Here is a 19147-nt window from a genome sequence, read left to right on the forward strand (position 1 = left end):
CTCAGCCCCTCCAGTCCTGGCCTTCAGTGTCCTGCTGGCTGGCCCGCCCCCTGCCCACTGTTCTGAGAATACAGGGTGAGGTGGGCTCTCAGGGCCCAGCACAGAGGGATTGTGCTGACCTTGTGGGCCTGCCCACAACCACTGGGGTGACTCGGTTCAGGGCTGCACCCCAGGTGGGCCTTGTTGGCTCCATTGACAGATAGGGATACTGAGGCAGAAAGGGCAGGGGACAGCCAGATCCCACGGAAGTGGGTTAGCCCAACCTAAGGGGCTTGGCTAGATTTGGGGGTCCACCCTTCCCAAGATCAAGTGTGTGGGGGAGCTAGTGCATCAGGCCTGGGGTCAGGCCCAGGAAGGCTAGAGGTGCCATCCAGAGTGATTCACCCCATTGTTACCCAGTGCCTCTGAGGAGGCTGCTGCTGCTGCTGTTTCTTGACTAGAGTGGGGTCACTAGGGTCCCTTTGGGGGGCAGCCCTTCCCTTCCCAGCCTCCATCCCCGGCCAGCACACCCTGCCAGGTCCCAGAGTGGGGAGTGGGCTCTTCCGAGAGAGTGGGAAGGTGAGGAGGACCCTGGTAAGTGCCTGTGAGGTGCTCTGTGCCCACCTGTAACCTTGTTCCCCAGGGCAGGCAGGTCCAGGCCCCGCTCCCAGCCAAGACCCCCCCCCCCAGGCAGCCTGCTGGTCCCAGTCCCCCCTCACCGTGTCCTCTTTGAACCACTGGTCTGCTTCAGACTTTCCTGCTGCCTCTGTGGGCCCCGCCCGGGGAGAGCTGTGTTGTGAAATGTGAAACTGGCATGCAGCACCAAGCAGGTGGGGTGTATGCGTGTGTCTGTGCTGCTTGCTCGTGTGTGTGCATGCGTGCGTGTGCATGCTCGTGCATGTGTGTACGTGTGCGCACACCCTCGACCTGAGTCAGTCACCCCCATTGGGTGAAACCAGGCTCCAGGCTGCCTGACTCCTGCCCCAGGGCCCAGCGCTGCTGGGTCAGCTGTTTGGGGCTGGCTTTGTAAAGGCACCAAGGGCACCCCCAGGCAGGCAGGTGGGCAGATGGACTGGATGGGTGCCCAGCAGGCCTGATGGCTCCCCCTCCTTGGCTCCCCTCCCAGGCTGGCATCCAGGGCAGACAGCGAAGGTCTGCAGGCGTGGTGGCAGGCGGGAGCTGACCTGGGCCAGCCTGGCTATGACGGCCGTTGTGCCCTGCTCGTGGTGAGTGCCACCAGTGCTCTGCTGCCCTCTCCAAGGTGCTGTCCTGCAGGGAGGCCTCCCTGACAGCTCCAGAAGCTCCCCTCTCTACCCCTCCCCCGAAAGCCCGGTTTCGCTCTCGTGGTGGACACTCAGCAGCCCAGGAAGCTGTCCCCTGGAAGTCCTGGCCCCTCTCTGGGCCCAGAGCTCTGGGCATGAGGAGAATGGAGGAGACATGGGGCCCTGTGTGCACGTGCAAGAGTCAGCGAGGGCGTCCTGGTGGACAGAAGGGGCAGTGAAAGGGTCAGCAGGGCCAGGCTGGCCAGCATTCCTGTGGCACACAGCCCCTTCCTTGTGCCCCTCCCACAGGCAGAAGCTGCTGGGAACCTGGAAGTGGTGACTCTCCTGCAGGACCTCCAGACTAGGGCTGATGACCTGGCCCGCAGTCCAGTAAGTCCCCCCAGGCAGGGCTGACTGCTCCCAGGAGCTCGCACCCTGTGGCTGAACCCTGGCTGGGGGCGTGTGTCCAAGGGCCAATGCCCCTCCTGTGTGCGGGGCGTGCACAGTGGAGGGGACGCTGAAAGTGCTGGAGGGAGATGGCAGCAGTCAGGGAGGGCTTCCTGAGGGAAGAGCCGACCTCAGACCTGCATTCTGTCTGGTTGGGCCGCCCCTTGAAGTTCCTCAAGCCCAGAGCGGGCCTCAGATGTCTCTACTGCATGTCCTGCCCACCCTGCCCCACCGACCCCAGGACCCACCACCTCCCCAGCTGTGGGGGCCAGGCACCAGCTGACACCTCCAGCCCCACTCCATCATCTGGCCCTCCAGAAGCTTCTCAAAGCTCCCCTGTGAAAGGCTGGGCCCCACTGAAGGGGCCCTGGACTTGTCTGCCTGCCCTGCCCCACACATTACCGGGACCTCAGGAGACCTCTCTTTTCAGGAAGTGCTGCCTGGTGTCTAACCTGAAGCTGTCTGGTTGCAGCATAAGCCATTCCTTCCCATCGTGACCTGCTGGGGATCGCAGGCCCCCCCACCCCGCCACTCATGGCTCTGACTGTGACGTACCCCGCTGCTGGGACAGCTTCCCATTTTCCTTCCAGGACACAGCCTAAATGTCCTTTCAGGCAGAGTGAATAAAGTCTCTCTGGGGACCGGGCCTCCCTAGGTCCCCAAAGCCCTGCTCAAGTGGGTCTGCCTGTCCCCCAGGAGTGAGTATATATGTGGGGAGACTGGCTGAGGCTCTGGCTCAAAGGCGTGACTTCGGCAGCCGAGGGGTGTGGGCCACTCAGCCAGTGTGTCCTAAAGCAGCATGAGTGTGTGAGCCTGACCCTGTGGGGAGGGCATGCTGTCCCTCCCCCCCGCGTTGTCCTGCCTTCCTGCTGGCTTGGGCTCCAGACAACCTCTGCCCCATCTCCTCTGTCCTGAATCCTTCTCATTCTTGAAGCTTGGAGTCACCTCCTCCAGGCAGCCCCCACCCACTTCTGCTCCTCTAGTCCTCATGGTCCCTCCCGCCCTCTGTCTGGTTTTCACAGGGGCCTCTGCAGCTTGCTGGCTCCTGGCGCGCTTCATTCCCTGACGCGCCCAGAGCCCCTGACCCACTAGCCTCTGTGAACCAGGCGCGTCCAGGCCACCTGCCTAGGGAGCCAGAGAGGGAGTGACCTGTGCAGCCCCCTAGGTGCAGCAGCAGCCTTGCAGCTGGGCAGGTGGGGACAGGTGTGCAATGGGTGGGGCAGGCCCAGGCCTGGTGGGTGTGGGCAGCCACAGCCTTATCAGAGGCCCTGCTGAGACTGAAATCAAGTGTTTTGTCCCCCAGATAGTCCTCTGCCCAAATTGGGAAGAGCCCAGTGGGGCGAGGGCACACCCCAGGCTCAGCCCCACCATGTGAATCTAGGCCTAGATGGGCCAGGGGCCTGCCACCGCACCCCGTCCCGCCGTCCCTGACCCTTCCTTGCTGGGCCTGAGGAACCTGGGGGCTGCTTCCTTCCGGGTCCCCCACCACCTCAGTACCTCTCTAACTGCCCACATGAGGATTCCCGTCTGTCTGTCCTTCTGGCCCCTGGGCTGAGGGCATGTGCCCTGTAGATAATGGGCAAGGACGGGAGCTTACCCTAGGCACCCACCATGTAGCTGGGGCCTCTCCCAGGTGGGCCAGGCTGGGGGAGGCTCCACCCACACCCCCAGGCTTCTCAGCCTAGTTCCCAGGCCCGGGCTGGCAGCCTTCCAGATTCTCTCCCAGACACGGGTGTGCCAGGGCCTTGCACAACCAGGTAACGCCACACGAGCATGGTGGGTCCCAGGAGTCTGCCCCACACCTCATGAGTGGGGGATGTGGGAGACTTGGGGGAAGGAGGGGCCATGGGGCTGGAGAGCCAGGAGCCCCTGCTGGCTGGTGGGTTGGGGCCCTCAGAAGGCCAGAGGGGTGATGGGACAAGCAGACAAATGCCTGGTGGAGGCCACCTCCCATGTGTCACAGCTGAGCACCCCATGTCCTGTCTGGTGCTCCCCGGAAGCACCCGCCCCCTTTGGCTCTGTTCCAGCCTATCGCTCAGGGCCGTGTCACACTCAGCAGTTCTCCCAGGCCCCATGGAGCTGGGGATTGTGAAAGCTGTCACGTTATCCCACATGGCTCCTCCCTCCCCAAGCAGGTGCCAGCCTGCCAGCCAGAATACTGCATCCTGGGAGGACACCCTGCCAGCATAGAGACACCCACTGTGTCCTGCGTGTCCCACAGAGAACACTTGCTGAGCTGGCTTTTCCCCAAGTGGGTCACTGACTGCAGGGGAGGCTTCCGCCAGCCAGGCAGATTCAGGGAGCTCCCCACCAGGGCTAGGCAGCCGAGCCCCCAGTCTGAGCCCCTCCACACGCTGTGGGACGTGGAGCCCTGAGGTGACCAGCTCCTAGACCGGGCACATGTCTCTGAAGCTCTGGGAAGTTGCAGGCACACTTCTGGAAAGTTCCTCAGGGCCATTTTGTGTTCCTGGGGCGAGGTCAGCTCCTCTGAGAATCACCGAGTAGCCACGGGATAAAGGCTGGCACCCTGGGCTCCAAGGGTACCACGTGAGGTGGGATAGCCACACAGATGACAATGCCATGTTAGGGCACATTCGCCCCTGCCAGCTCCCAGGTTTATCCTCCTTCCCACTTTATAGCTGAAGACACGAAGGCCCAATCCACACTGCCCGTGGGCACAGCTGGCACCAACCCAGGTAGCCTCCTCACTTGAAGGTGGTGCCACCAGGAGGCATGGTGTGGGCTGGCGTGAGACGTGGGAGCAAGACTGGGCATGGCGAGTGCTGGATACATGTGGGAGGCAGCCTGAGCCCCGCAGGGTCTCAGGGGGGCCATACCCCCCCACACATGCACACACACGAGCTCACACCCAGTCATTTCACTTTGGGTGAGGCCTTGGCTCATCTCAAATCGCTGAGATCCCAGGGTTATCTCTGGGAGATCGCTCTGTCTCTGTCTCTCTGATTTAGGCCACACTACATTTACCCAGTGTTGTCCATCATAAAACCAAGCTGCCCCCAGGGATGCACCCACCCCAGCTACAGGTAACCCGGTTTCTCTTTCATGCTTGGAAGTTCCCCTTCTGGTCACACCTCAGTACTTCCTGCTACACGTATTGTCACCTCTTCCCTCTCACCAATCCCTTTCGTGCTGGAGACAGTGACTGTGTAGGGAGGGTTCTGCCCTGAACTGGGCTGTATCAGGACATACAACTGGGGATAAATGGGGGGGGGTCTCCTGGCCCATGTGGGGGGGGGGGCAGGAGTTCCCAAACTCCTGTTCTTGGTCACACACCTCTGTCCGTATCACAGCCCCACCCCGTCCCAGCACCTGACCCCCCACACACGCTCAGTGCATGGAGGCCCAGCTTCACTACTGGGTGCGGTGTAACCTCTAGGAAGTCACTGCTCTCTGAGCCTCAGTTTCCCCAGTGCGTAGTTGCCCTGGACTTAGCTAAGTGATGATGACCCTGCAGCCCAGCCCCAACCCACGCGGCTCCACAGTGGCTCAAGATGTGGGCTGAGGACCTTAGAGACCACCTCTCTCCAAACGTTCTCTTTCCTAAAGCTTGACCCCCAACCCCCACTAGTCCCATTTGCCTGTAATGGGCAGCTCAGTTGTGACAGAGTTGTGAGGGGGCGGCTGGAGGCTTGGCTGGTCAGGCCCCAACATCTCCAAGGTGACTAAGTGGCCAGGCCAGAACGCATGGGGGCAGGGCAAGGGCTGTTGCCTGGTGTGGAGGGGGTTTCAAGGATGAGACCCCTCTGTGTGTGGGGGGCAAGATGGGGCTTCCAGTGTGGGCCCTGGGGGGCGGGTGCGATTCTGGTTGCCACCCTACCCTCTGGGAAGACACTGGGTCCGAGCCCCAGAAACCTGCTAGGCACGTTCTCCCTCCCTCCACTTTCACTTTCTCTTTGTTCCCCCTCCCCCCCCCTCCCACGACGTTCCCTTTGAAGTGGACAGACCGGGATGGGTGTTTGCAGCCCAGGCCCTCACCCCCGCCCACAGACTGAGCCCAGGCCCTGGGTTCCTGCGGGCTCGGGTCCTACCCTGCCCAGGCCGTCCTGAGCACCGACTCGGCTGGTGTCACACTCCCCACCCGCCGCAGTGAGGGTGGTTGCCCGGGTCCTAGGCCGGACAGTACGGGTGTGGCCCCCAGACCTGGAGCGGGACCCCGGAGACGCCAGGTGTGCCCGGGCTGGAGGCAGGGGCGCCGGGCGGGGCCGCGAGGCCGGTGACTCAGGGACACCCCCGCACGGGTGTGCCGCACAGGTACCCAGCCGCGGACGACCCGCAGCACGACCTGCCGGCCGGGAGCCGCCCCGCCCGGAAGAACCGGTCGGGCCGGCGCTGCGCGGGCGCATTCCGGCGGCGGGGAAGGGCGGACTTCGGCTTAAAAGGCGCCGCGGCGCTGGCGGCGGCGGCACAGACGCACCGCGGGCCACGCGGGGCCGCGGGTGGAAAGGACGCGTCGCCGGACTTCGGGGACCGCGGGGGCTCCGTGGACGCCGTGCGGCCGGCGGGGCAGGAGGCGCGGCTGTGCTCCCTCTGCGCCGGCGAGGGCGTCCGGGGCCGGCGGAGGTGGGGGTGCACCGCCGGGCGGGCGGCAAGCGGAGCGCGGGGCAGGGCTCCCGCGGGGCCGGCCCCCCCACAGCGCGGCGGACCGCGGACTCGCGCGCTGGGTCCAGTGGTTCTTAACACTTCAACAGTTCTGTAGCGCAATTGTGAAATGTTTAGGACCACTAGACCCGGCGGGCCCGGCAGCGACCACACCGAGGGGGCGTCCCACGCGCGGCCCCTGCTCGCGGCAGGGGCACACCAGGGACTCTAGGAGGAGTCCACGGATCCGCAGCCGCGCACCTCGGTCCACCCGAACCTTTCCCGCCGCGCCGGCCGACCACGGGCTAGGGTTGACGACCTTGCGCTGCCGGGAGGTGACCCGGTGTGGCGGCGGTGACCACTGGGAACCGCTGGGAACCGCTGGGTGCGGGCGGCCTGGCCGGCCCACGCTCCTGGCATGTTGCCCGTCTGGAGACGCCACTGCCGCCCTCCTGCGCCCCGTGGGCCCCACCCTTCTGGAAACTCTGCCGAATTCCCAGCCGGGACCTGTCAGTGGGCCCCGCGGGGTGAAGGCGCGCCCCTTGTCGTTGGCTTCTTGGTGGCTATGCGGCAGCCGGGCCAGGAGTTAGTCCTTTCCCCTCGAGCTTGCTAGGAGAAAGCTGGGAATTGTACAGTAGGAGCTGTCACTTCCCAGTGGGTTGGGAGTGGGGTGTGGGGAGGGTGGTGAGAGCGTGCTGAATGAATGAACGACCCCAGGGACAGAAACGGGGGTGGTGGTAGGGAAGAGGCTGGGAGACCGGTGTGCCTGCCGGACTGCCTTGGGCCCCAGGTTCCCCTGTGAAGTGGGTCCCGAGAGGTCCTGTGGGAGCAGAGGAGCCTGTCTGTGAAACCCTGGGAGCGACTCAGCGGTGTCATTCCATTCCCACCTCCTGCCAGGGCGAGGTCTCCTGTGCCTTCCGCATGAGGACGCCCTGCCCTGGGCCTGCATGGCCCACTGGCCTGGCTGCACCCTCTGGGAGAAGGGAGTCCCCCTCAGGTCTTTGCCTCCCTGGCGTAGTGTTTAGGGGGGTTGGGGGGCAGGTCAGACAGGTCTGGGTGTGAGGCCCATCAGGGCGTTGCCCAGCTGAGTGGCCTTGGGACAGTCATCTGCCCTCTCTGAGCCCCACCGTCACAGGTTGGAGTGAGGACAGGAGCTGATGTGGACAGCTGTACCTGGAGAATGGGGGAGCCTTGGCTGTCGGCTGCAGGAGGATTGTGGTCAGAATCAGGGTGGGAAGGGGCTGTGTTCCAGGGGTAGTGTCCATTCTTAACTGGAACCCTCCCTTTCCCAGCAAACTCCTCTGGGGAGAGCAGCCATATCAGGACTGGTGCCTGGTGTTCTGAAGGGTCCAGAGGGTCTTAGCAGGGATACTGCCCCTGGCCTCTGCAGCCACGTGGTACGGATTTCATCCTACAGAGTTCTCCCTGTGCCACTGGTTGGACCTCTGCAACTCAGTGAGAGGGGCTCCTTGCTATGGCTCGGGCTGGGGATTATGGGGTTCCCTATTCTGTAGCTTGGAATCACTTTGTCCGCTGTGGATAGACACATTACGATTGATGAAAATAAACACTTGTTTCAAAGCTTCACCGTGTTCTGGGACTGCTGTCTCTCCCCACAGGCATCATGGCGGTCTCTTCCCCTCTTCCTTCTAACCCCAGAGGAATAGAAATGAGGATGGTCCTCACCCTGGTCTGGCTCAGCCCTGCCTCTGGCTGGCACTGTGGCTCCCTGAGGCCCCCAGCCCTGCTGCCAGTCTCCCCTAGCTGCGGAGGGGCACTCTAGGACCCAGCAGACGCCTCCCTCCTCCCTGAGCCAGGCCTTCCCTTCTGCTTGGCGCTGCTGCTGCCTCTGAGCCGGCTGGGGAGAAGACCTGGTCCCCAGGGCCCCCAGCCCCCTGGCTGGCTCCCACCCATGCCCAGCTGGAGGCCCTGGGCAAGGTTGGAGGGCTCGGGGTGGAGTGACAGAGGACCGTCCTCAGCAGACCCCCTACCTCCAGCCAGCATGACACAGACTGAGAGCTGTCAGTCAGTGATTCAAATCCCAGCCCTCCTGCCTATAAGCAGGTGACCTGGGCAAGGCCCTCATCTGCTCAGAGCTGCACTTCTCCTTTATGCAAAGAGGGCAGCAGTGCCCACCTCATGGGGCTCACGGGAGGTGAGCCCCAACTCTCATAGTGCTGTCTGGGCCAAGCTCCAAGTCATCAGGGGACTGTATTACGTCATGGTGGGAGGGTCAGTGGGGGGAAGGCTCCGGGTGGCAATGGGGGAGGGTCTTGCAACAGGCCCCTTGGTCCCTGGGCCCTCTGGGGTGTGGCTTCTGCGTCTGCAAAGACAAGCCCTGTCCTTCCGGACATCCTTCCCCCTTCCACTGCCGGCCGCTCTGCTCTCTGCCCACTCACTCCTGCGGGGTATGGGAGGCTCCCCACTATCCCTTCTCTTTAGTAATGGGAGCCCCGGGTGTAACTGGGCACATGGTCCCCTGGGCTGCGAGTGTGGGGCTCTGCCCAGTGTGAGGTGAACAGGAGACGCAGCTGCAACTTCAGGCCAGCCCCCACCTCCACTTCCCCCTTCAGGGCCAAACCAGGCCATCGAGGAGCAGAGCCTGCTCTGGCTATGCAGATGGAGGGCCACCCCAGGTGGGGCCGAAAACTCCTCACAGGTGCCTGGGACTTCCCAGCTGTAGCCCTGTCTATCCTGGGAAAACTGGGGCAGTTTCCAGATCCTGGACCAGCTCAGGGGACACGCTGCTCTAGCTCCTTGTACCACTCACGAGCTTATCTTTTCCACAAGAGAAATAAACTGTCTGTCTTTTTAAAGCCATTGTTATTTTGGTCTCTATTAAAGTAGCTAAACCAGTATTCTGAGCCAGTGGTTCCTCAAGCTTTGGCTGAGTCACCGGGAAAGCTGGTGAGGTGCATGGAGGCTCAGGAGCGTAGGATGGCCCACCATGCACTCTGCCAAGTTCCAGGGTGACACTGACAGGCCCCAGGTGAGACCCATGGTCTTACGTAGTAGACCTCAGCCAGAGAAAAGGGTTGGAAGAAGGGGAGACACACCCCAGCCTGTGGCTTTTGGAGACATCCTGGGTCTCTAATCCCCAGGGCAGTAGGAGCCCAGAACAGAAATTGCCTGCCAGCCCCTCTGTCCCTCAGCAGAGGAGCCCACAGCTGCCCCTGCCGGGCCCCTACCACACGGGCAACCCGGGCAACCCGTGAGGGCTTACACCAGGGATTGCCAGCGTAATGCCACACGCCTCTGCATGAGACTCTCCATGAGAAAAGGAAGGACAAATGATGGTTCTTTACTTTCTCCACACACTCAGTGACTAGGTGAACCCCATGGGAAAACATTTGTCCACTCTAGGAGGGCTCTGGGGCCGGCTGGAACTGGCTCTCTGAGCACCCGCCATGGTTCTGAGAGGCCACAGGGGGACCCAGGCACGGATAGGTGGGCATATGACCTGGCGAGCATTCCTTGAGCCCTCCAATCTTTGGGGATGACCCTTCTCTTTGTTTTTGTCAGCTTATAGAAGGGTAAGTGACATATAGGAAGGCGTGGGTGTTTAAAGTGTGCAGGTGATGACTGACATGTGCATACATCCATGAAGCCGTCACACAATCTAGTAATGAGCAGGCCCCCACCCAGCAGGTTCACGCAATCCCCCCTTCCCCTCCCCAACCCCCTGCCCCTGGAGTTTTTTTTGGTGGAAGGTTTTCAACTGCTGATTCAGCATCTTTAATAGATGGAGGACAACTCAAGGTGTCTTTCTTTCAGGTGAGTTTTAGTATTTCATATCTTTCAAGGAATTTGTTTACTTAATCTAAGTTGTCAGATTGATTGGTATAAAGTTGTGCATAGTACTCTATTATTATTCTTTTGATATCTGTGGAATCTGCGGCAGATTCTTAAAATTGACGGTTTGTGTTTTCTCAGCGTGGCTTGAGGCTTATCATTTTTACTGATCTTCTGAAAAAAACAGCTTTTAGTTTGGTTGATTTTCTCTATAATTTTTCTGTTTTCTGTTTAATTGATTTCCACTCTGATCTCTGTGTTTCCCTTCTCCTTGCGTTGGGTTTTATTTGCTCTTCTTCCCCAGTTTCTTCAGATGGTGTGTATTAGGCCACCCAACGTGGACCCGAAGCTCACGGAAGCTCTAGTCATTGTTTACAGTCTTTTGTTTTCTCTGTTTCATTTTGGATAATTTCTAAGAATTCTATCTAAGGAATTGTTTCTTCTGCAGTGTCTAATTTGCTATTACTTCCATCAGTGTCATTTTCCTCCTGGACGTTATATTTCCCACATATGGAAGTTTGATGGGGTCTGTTTCATAGTGTCTATATTTTTGCTGAATGTGTTCAAGCATTCCTAGATCTTCTTGAACTTATTGAAATATAGTTACGGAAATAGTTTTAACTGTCGTGTCTACTAGTTTTATCATCTGTGTTTCTATTGATTGATTTTTCTCCTCATTCTGTAGTTTTCCACTTCTTCGTAGGTCTGGTCATTTTTGATTCGTTGCCAAACATTGTGACTTTAACATTTGCTGGATAATTTTGTAACCTGTAAATATATGTGAGCCTTGCTCTGGGTCATGGCTAAGCTTCTTGTAGAGAGTTTGATCCTTCAAAAGATTGCTTTTATCTTCTCTTTTAGGCAGGACAAGTTCACATTTTATTCTGCTTTATTCTACTTCCCCAACAGTGAGGTGACCTTTGAGAGGACTCCACCTCATGCCTCATGAATGATGAGGCTTAGTCCTTCTTGTTGGTGGGAACACACCATTCCCAGCATGCTTAAATAAAATTTTTTAATTATTGGAAAATATACATAAAATTTACTCTTTTAACCATTTTAAATGTACAGTTCTGTGGCATTAAGTACACTCACATTGTTGTGTAACCATCACCACCATCTGTCTCCAGAACTCTTTTCATCCTGCAAAAATGAAACTGTCCCCATTAAATACTCACTCGCCACCCGCTCCCCCAGCCCCTGGCACCGCCATCTACTTCTGTCTCTATGGATTTGATTCCTGTAAGGAACTCATATGAGTGGAATCACACAGTCTTTTTCCTATTGTGACTGGATTATTTCACTCAGCGTAATGTCCTCAAGGTCCATCCATATTGCAGCAGGTGCCAGAAGTTCGTTGTTTTTAAAGGCTGGACAATATTCCACGGCACGGACAGACCACAGTTTGCATTATCCATTCATCTGTGGATGGACATTGGGTTGCTGCCACCTTCTGGCTGCTGTGCACGGTGCTGCCCTGAGCGTGGGAGGTACATGTCTGCAGCGTGGTTGGGAAGGCAGTTCTCTGTCCTCTCCTTTCACGTGGCTCCTTCTCTGGCTTTGGGGAGTTTCCTTCATGTGTTCTTGATGTGCACTCAGCTAAAGACTTGGGGGAACACCGTTGGGGAGCTCCGGAGCTCTGGGTCAGAGCAGCTGTGTTCTCTTTGACGCTCTGCCCTGCAGCCTTGAGCAACCTTGGCTCGGAGCCTGGTGGGCCCTCTGTCCAGGGACACCTGAGGGCTCGTCCCGGTGCTTCCTCCCTGTGCTGAGGCCCGTCAGCTGTTTGTGGGCAGGGGGCCGGGACAAGTGTAGGGCTCACTCTCCTGTCCTGCCCAATATCCAGTATCTGTGAACTGTTGTCACATGCATTTTGTCCACTTTTAAAGTTACTTCTGATAGGAGTGTGTACCTGATGCCTGTCCCTCTGTCTTGGCCCAAAGTGAAAGGCTCCCCCTTCTTCTTATTCCCCCCAAAACACTAGCTCGAGCCTCCACCTGTGGACGGTGGCTATTCTTCTGCCACATTCCTTTCCTGGAGATGTTTCTGGCTGTCCCCAAGGCCTGGGGGGTTGTTACAGATATACCGTGGTACTGTGGCCCTGCCCTCCTTTGGAGCTGGACCGCTGCTTGATTCCTAACTCCACCCCCCATGCTGGATTCTCCTGGGGGCTCAGATACCAACTAGCTCAGGGATGGGCATGTGGCCTCCATCGTAGCCAGCACCTATCCAAGTATAGCACTTCTCATCTACACACAACTTCCCTGAAGTCCTGAGGTCAGCACAAGTGCCTCACAGAGGTGGCTGCCTTCAGCGGTGGCTGCTTGGTGATGTCTGAGTGTCAGGCCAGCGCGGCTCCTTCTGAGGGGACTTTCCAGGTATATTTCCCCTCCTCCGAGACTCCTCGGCCTTCCTCTAGCTCCAGGCCAAATCTCACCAAATCCTCCTTATGCCTGAATAGTGTCTTAGGAAGACACCCTAACACAATAGGCCAAGGTGACACCCCACAGCCAAGGTGACACCCCACAGCCAAGGTGACACTTCATGGCCAAAGCAACACTTGGCCATACGTTTTGAAGACTCTGGCCTATTTAATCTTTACTCTTCTTGTTTTATGACACATACATATGAGGATAGAATTTTCCTTTGGGGTCCCTTTGGCTTCTGATCACAGATGGTGACACAGTACTCACTCAAGCTGCTTTCTTTGTAATTCCATTGGGATTTTCTCTAGGAGTTATTCAGAATAATATTTTTACTTTCATATACATTCCTAAGCCAATAATTTCCTTAAAAATTAAGTTTAATCATAGATATTATTTAAAAGTCAGGTAATAATTATACGGCTTGGTAAGAAAAACAGGAGCCTCATAGCTACTCCAGGTTAGCATACTATGAGTACAGTTCCTTTCTGGCACAGCTTTTCATTTTTCAAAAAATAATGACTCGTTTTTTATTTGCATAGTTTTCTACATACTTGTGACTCCATGCTCTATGATGGAAGTTTAAATCTCTTCTAAATGTGTTCAAATGCATAACCTATTTCTTCCTTCCCTCCCCCCTCCTCTTTCCCTCCTTCCCTTCCTCTTTCCTCCCTTCTTCCTTCCTGCCCACATGCCTTTTTTCCTTAAGGCCTCCCTGTGGAGCGCTCTACATGTCTGCTGCCATCTGGACCCTTAGGACTCAGCTGATCCCATAAACCTCCACTCACCACCACCCTGGAAATGCCCTTTATTTCTTTTCTGAATTGGGTCCCATTTCCTTGATCTCACCTCCTCTTTTTTCTTGGTTAATTTCCTTGTTTTGGGAGACCCCATCTGCCAGCAACTTTGAGAAAGGGATAAATCAAAGGCGAAGATTTTGTCTTTGTTTTACTTTTATGTTCAGTTGATGGTTTGCTGGGTATAGAATTCTAGTTAGGGAACCATTTTGGAAACTTTGCTCCATTGGCTTCTAGCTTCCATTGTTACTGCTAGAAGTTGGGTGATAATCTCCTCCTCGCCTCACAGGTCAGCCCCTCCCCCTCTCCCAAGCTTGTAGTAGCTTCTCTTTGTTCCTGGTGCTGTTTGGAAATTTCACAAAGATGTTGGTCTTTTTGCTTTTATTGTGCTAGGCGTTGAAGATTCCTAGTCCTGAGTTCTGGGAATTTTTTTATTTTGCGTGATTTTCTCACCCATATTTTTTGTTCTTTTGATGTTGTTGTTCTTTTTCCCCTGGAATTCCTATTATTCACACACTGAACTTCCTGCTGTAATCCTGTACTGTTTCCTTCTCCTCTCTTCTTTTTCTTCTACTTTCTGGGAGATTTCCTTGACTTTATCTTTCAATCCTTCTTTTGAATTTTATTTCTGTGTCATATTTTTGTTTTCCAAGTGCTTTTCTTGTTGTTCTCTGAATTGCATCCGCACTTGAGTTCATGGAACTTTGTATCTTCTCGTCTTTCTCTGAGGTCCTTCCCCCCAGCCATGCCCAAGGTGCGTGTGGGGGTGCCATATCCTGCGGGGCTGGTGCTTCCAGAGGCGTGCAGCGTCCTCGACATGGTTGGTGGCGCTGACGGACCCCCAATGGCCCCATCTTCACTTACTCAGCCGACCAGCTCACACGTTGTCATTCTGTATGTGGCACATCAATGCTGTTCACTGCTGCGTGTGTTACATTTACATACACATGTGCGCACACAAGCTGATATTCATGAGGCCACCTACATGCCCAGCTCTGGTCCCCATACAGCCGGATCTGAGCCAGACTCTGCTCCTGCCCTGGAGAGCTGTGGGTGGAGGGTGTTTTGTGTGGGAGATTCACCCAGAAGGCTCCTTGGGAAGCAGCAAGGCCATTTTGGGCACAATCGCAGGGCTGTGATGCAGCTTCCCCGAGGAGTTTCCCGGGTTGTACCTTCAGGCAATGAGTGTGGGGAACTCAGTACGACTCCTGCCCCCATGTGTCCCTCTGCCCTGGTCGCTTGCTGCCTGTCCTCAAGCTAGAGACTGAGCCCAGTCCTTCGAGGGGTAGAGGGAGAGGGAACGGGAACAGGAAGGGAGAAGAAGTTAGGGCTGTGGGGTGGGGTGGGGTGGGGAACACGGGGAGGCTGGTGAGCCACAGAGCTGGCAGGGCCTTTTGGCACACACCTCATCCTCAGGGGTCTAAGGCGAGCCCTGCCCCTCTCAAGGACTAGGTTTCCCTATCTGCTTGGGGGCAACGGAACTGGGTGATCTCTCCTTCCTAGAGACTGTGGCCAAGGTGCGCCATCTGCTGGCCCAACATGGAGGTGTCCCATTCCACATGTGATTGTGTGAGCACAGCTTGGCTCCCCAGAGTCCTGGCTCATCCTATCTGAACCCATCGACCCAGGGAGTCAAGGAGGAGTAAGTCTGCTCCTGCTACTTGTCCACCTTCCTGTCTGTCTGTCTGTCTTCCTTAAATGGACACCCAGCTTGGCCTGAGCTGGGCTCTGGGCACCAAGAAATGAATCTGATCTCTGCCCTGGAGGGGCACAAGAATGGCCCAGGTGTGGCAGGACTACTAGGGCTGGAGGACCAGTTCTTCCCAGGGTGGGAGAGGTGGCTTCTGACTTTGACCTGAAATTGGAGGTGGCCATCTGTGACAGAGCAGTCCAGGCAAAGAAGACAGGAGACCAGCGAGGGCTTGGGTGTGGGGGCATGGAGAGAAGTTTAGGCAGCTGGACCCTTGAGTAGGAGGGGGTGGGGAGAGATGTGCCCAGAGCGCAGGAGATCCAGTCTGGGGGCCTTGCAGGCTGGCGGAGGGGCTGTCACTTTAAGCTCGGGATTTCTACCACGGTCTGGGAGCCATGGCAGGCTGGGCTGGAGGGCCAGAGTACACCCCTGTCACATTGAGGACACTGGTTGGGGGGCCACTCAGTGCCATATATATTTCCTCTCAGGAGTGGGAAGACACATAGAGCAGGAATGTTTCCATCTGGGCCAGGAAGTGTCCTTAGGCTGGTCAAGCTGACTGACTTGGGGCGAGCTGGGTGGGTCTGATCAAGTCAGTGCAGGGTCAGGGTCTGGCACTGCAGCCTTGCTCTGGGCGGGATGGAGAGAGGAGCTGGGGGAGGGGGGGTCAGTGTGGAGCCAGAGCAGAGATCAAGGCTGGGGGCTCGGAGGGCTGGTCCAGGCAGGGAAGGAGGGCGGGAGGAGGGCAGTGGGAATCCACACAGGAACTGGCCACGAGAGCATGCCTGGGGTTCACTCATGGCCTTGATTTTTTTTAGCAAATATCAGTGGGTATCTATTCTGTGCCAAGGGCTGGGCTTGGCACAGAGCTGATATTCTAATGGGGCGATGGACAATAAACAAGAGAAATCAGGAACATTATAGCAGGTTCATGACAGGTGCTAGGGAGGAATGTAAAGTGGAAGAGAGCTGGGAAATGCGGGCAGTGGTCGAAGTTTTAGGCATGGTGGGTAGGGAAGGCTTTGCTAAGAAAGCAGGACCTTCTGAAGAAAAAGGGAGGGAGAGAGCAGTGTGGGTGTCTGGGGAACAACACCTCTGCAGAGGGAACAGCAGGGGCAGTCACCCAAGGGGCGTGCCAGGCCTGCTTAGGAACAGCAAGGAAGCCTCAGCGCTGGAGCACAGCAGCTGGAGCACAGCGCTGGAGGTCAGTGAGGCGTTGCAGGGCACTGGGGCTCAGCAGGCCTGCGCTGGGAAGCAGAGACTTTGAGCAGAGAGGTGGAGTGATCTCACCACCTTCTTCAAGTCTCTCCTGCTGCCATGTTGAGACCAGGGCCAAGGGTGTGGCAGAGGATGCAGAGCTCCTATTTAGAGGCTACTGCAGTAAATAGGCTGGTGGCTGGGGTGCAGCGTGGGCAGCGGAGGCTGTGGAAAGCGGTCTGACTTTGCACACACCTACAGAGTCCTGGGGACAGGAGTTCCTGATGGATAGGGCACGAGGGCGGTGAGAGAAAGCAGGAGTCAAGGTCGACTCCAGGGTGATCGAACTGAGTGAATGAAGGAGCAGATGAATGATGGATCACCAGGGGGTGGACGCTCTCATCCACCCCCTTCTCCGAGCCCATTCCACCCAGCCGGAGGAGCAAAGGGCCAAGCCGTGGGCCCTTGCTCAGCGCAAACCGCGTGCTGGCGCTGGCCGAGGTGCTGAAACCACGGTGCCTGCGGCGGTCTGGGCGCTGTGGGCCTGAGGCTCCCCCTGCTGTGCGGTGCCGACCAGGGTGACAGGGACAGTGGGGCCGACCGAGTGAATATCCTACAGGGGTCCGGCTTGACCCTACTGGTCTCTCACTCTGTCTGCCTGACAAATCCCTATCCCGCTGCAGGGCTGACCATCCTCAGCAGCTGCTTCTGCCCCAGGCCTGGAGCTCCCAGGTCAGGGCCCTGTCTGGCCCCTCCACTCCTGCGGCCAGGCCCTGGGGCTGGAGGGGGCTGGAGGAGACCCTGGGGCAGCAGAACATAGGGGTTACCAGCGCAGACTGAATGCAGGCTACCTGGGTAATTTTTGGCAAGTTACTTCACAACTCTCTGCCTCTGTTTCCTCATCTATAAATGGGATCATGACAATACCCCTCCTGAATGACTGAGGATTAAATGAGTGAATGACGTCGAGTGGGTAAAATGAAGTCTGGTCCATAGCAAACACCAGTGTTTGCTAACCCAACGGATGGAACTCTCCCCAGCTCACAGATGCCCCTGAAGCAGGACTGGGGCAGTGACGGCAGAGCCCTCCCACCTGACGCCTGCCCTTAAACCTGGGAACGGAGGCTTCCCCATCAGGAGGCCCTGCCCTGAACCAGGATGGACTTGGCTGGGCTGTCATCCGGGGTTGCTCTCCTAGGCACCCCCACTCCAGACACAAGCCCAGCCTCCCACGTGCTGTGAGATTGGCATCTGGTGAGCTGACCAGGCCTGGGGAAGTGTGTGAGGGCCCAGAAGCCCCCTTGAGATGATGGGGGAAGGTTCCCCTCACTCTTAGAAGGCATGGAGGGTCTGTTCCATGATGTGTGGTCGTAGTGTGTGGACCTCAGAGCATTTATCTCTGGCAGCTTAGGCATTCCAACCCTTCCCTAGCTCCTTAATAAATATTGAAGTTATTGTTAAAAATCCCGCAAGAGTTAACACCACTGAGGAGGACATAAAATGGAAGTAAAGCATCTCCCTGACCCCACCCTCTCCTCTCCCTAGAGGCAACAACCCACCCATCTCATGTCCCAGGAAAGGTGGAGGCCTTTCTGGGCATAAATGTCCCCCAGACACAAACCTGACCCTGCTGTGCATTGTGTCTGGGGTATCTTTCCAAGAGCTCCAGGTTTTTGACATGTGTCCACTGTCACTGAGGATGCTGTTAGAATTTGTTGTCCACTTCCCTACAGGTCGCTTCCCTAACTGGCAGCGACTGCTGCCAGGCACTCATTTCAGTGGCGTGTACTGTGTGAAGTGCCTGCCCAGCTCTCAAATTGCTGGCTGAAAGGCCTGACCCCTTCTTGTAAAAGCTTGCTGGGATGGGCTGGAGGCCACCCATGGGATTTGGGTCCAGGAGGGACTGGTCTGCATGTGTGTGTATGTGTGTGTGGGGGGGTTCCCAATGTCCCCAGCAGGTGGGGGGAGATGGGGGTATGAACGCTTAGGTCTCCCCCTGCCTGGTGCAGGAATCTGACCACTGCAGCCCAGTGTCCCCCTGCCTTAACTGAAATGTTGCCACGTGGGTCTGATTGGAAGCTGAGTCCAGCAATTAATCCCGTCAGAGCTGTGCTCAATGCAGGGGTTTTTCTGTTGTGCTCCCTTGGCCTAGATTTCCCCGGGGACAGCTCTGACCGCTGCTGTGTGCCTGGTAAATTAAATGTTAAAAAAAATCCCCATGATGACTTTAATCAATCCACTGAGATGGCGGGCGGCCTCCTCCCAGATGAGCCTGGTCCGCTGGAAGGCACCCCCCCACCCCAGGCTCAGGGTCTGGGGGAGAGGAGGACGTCAGGACACTGCTCTATTGGTGTCTGCCTGAGGGGGAGGGAGGAAGGTGGGAGGTCTCCAGCGTGTCCTCCTGGGGCCTAGTTCCTCCCAAATCCAGACCACAGGAGCCCAGGAAGGGGCCGGAAAGGGGTGGGGAGGAGGGAGAGTGGGGGGGATTCTGGCCCCCCACCATGGCTTGCCTTATCTCTGCCCCATGCTAGAGAGCCATGGGGGCAGGGAGGGGGACATCACCTCCCGGGGTCTCTCTCCTGGCCCGAGGCCTGAGTGGGAGCTCTGTGGCCCACAGATAAGTTTATGATGAGCCCCTTGGGTGCAGCTGTGCGGAGGCAATTCCTCCAGTTGCCGCTTGGGGGAGTCAGGGGAGGAACCCGGTGAGCAGCCCGGTCTCCCGGCCCGCGGCGAAGTCGAGGCGATGGAATTCTACGTCCCTGCCCAGCGGGCAGAGAGGCGCCGGGCTGGCCCCGCCAAGCTGTCATGTCCTGCCACCTGCTTACAGCGCCTCTGAAAGGGCCCAGCGCTCTGACCTCCAGGCCTCGCATCTTCAATCTCCTCACCTTGCCGTTTACCTTCCAGGTCCTGTTCAAGGCACATCTCCCCTGCTCCCCTGGGCGGTGTTCCCTGACACCCTCTTCA

At 57.5% G+C, this 19147-nt stretch overlaps 1 protein-coding gene across 5 annotated transcripts in view; it reads left to right on the forward strand.

Moving 5' to 3' along the window:
* Positions 1-2363, forward strand: part of ASPG (asparaginase) — a 36130-nt gene extending 33767 nt beyond the window's left edge. For 4 of the 5 annotated variants that reach the window (XM_074326811.2, XM_074326810.2, XM_088797559.1 and 1 more), the window contains 3 exons: positions 1106-1205; positions 1551-1631; positions 2119-2363. In XM_074326811.2, the coding sequence (XP_074182912.2) occupies positions 1106-1205; positions 1551-1631; positions 2119-2139 (202 nt within the window). In that variant the 3' untranslated portion in view covers positions 2140-2363. Of the gene's footprint in view, positions 1-730; positions 810-1105; positions 1206-1550; positions 1632-2118 lie in introns of those variants that run through there. The other variant, XR_012494489.2, reaches the window with a different exon arrangement.
* The last annotated feature ends 16784 nt before the right edge of the window (positions 2364-19147 follow it).

This window comes from Rhinolophus sinicus, chromosome 3, assembly GCF_057876585.1.
Source record: "Rhinolophus sinicus isolate RSI-liver-muscle chromosome 3, RSI-T2T, whole genome shotgun sequence".
Taxonomy (NCBI): domain Eukaryota; kingdom Metazoa; phylum Chordata; class Mammalia; order Chiroptera; family Rhinolophidae; genus Rhinolophus; species Rhinolophus sinicus.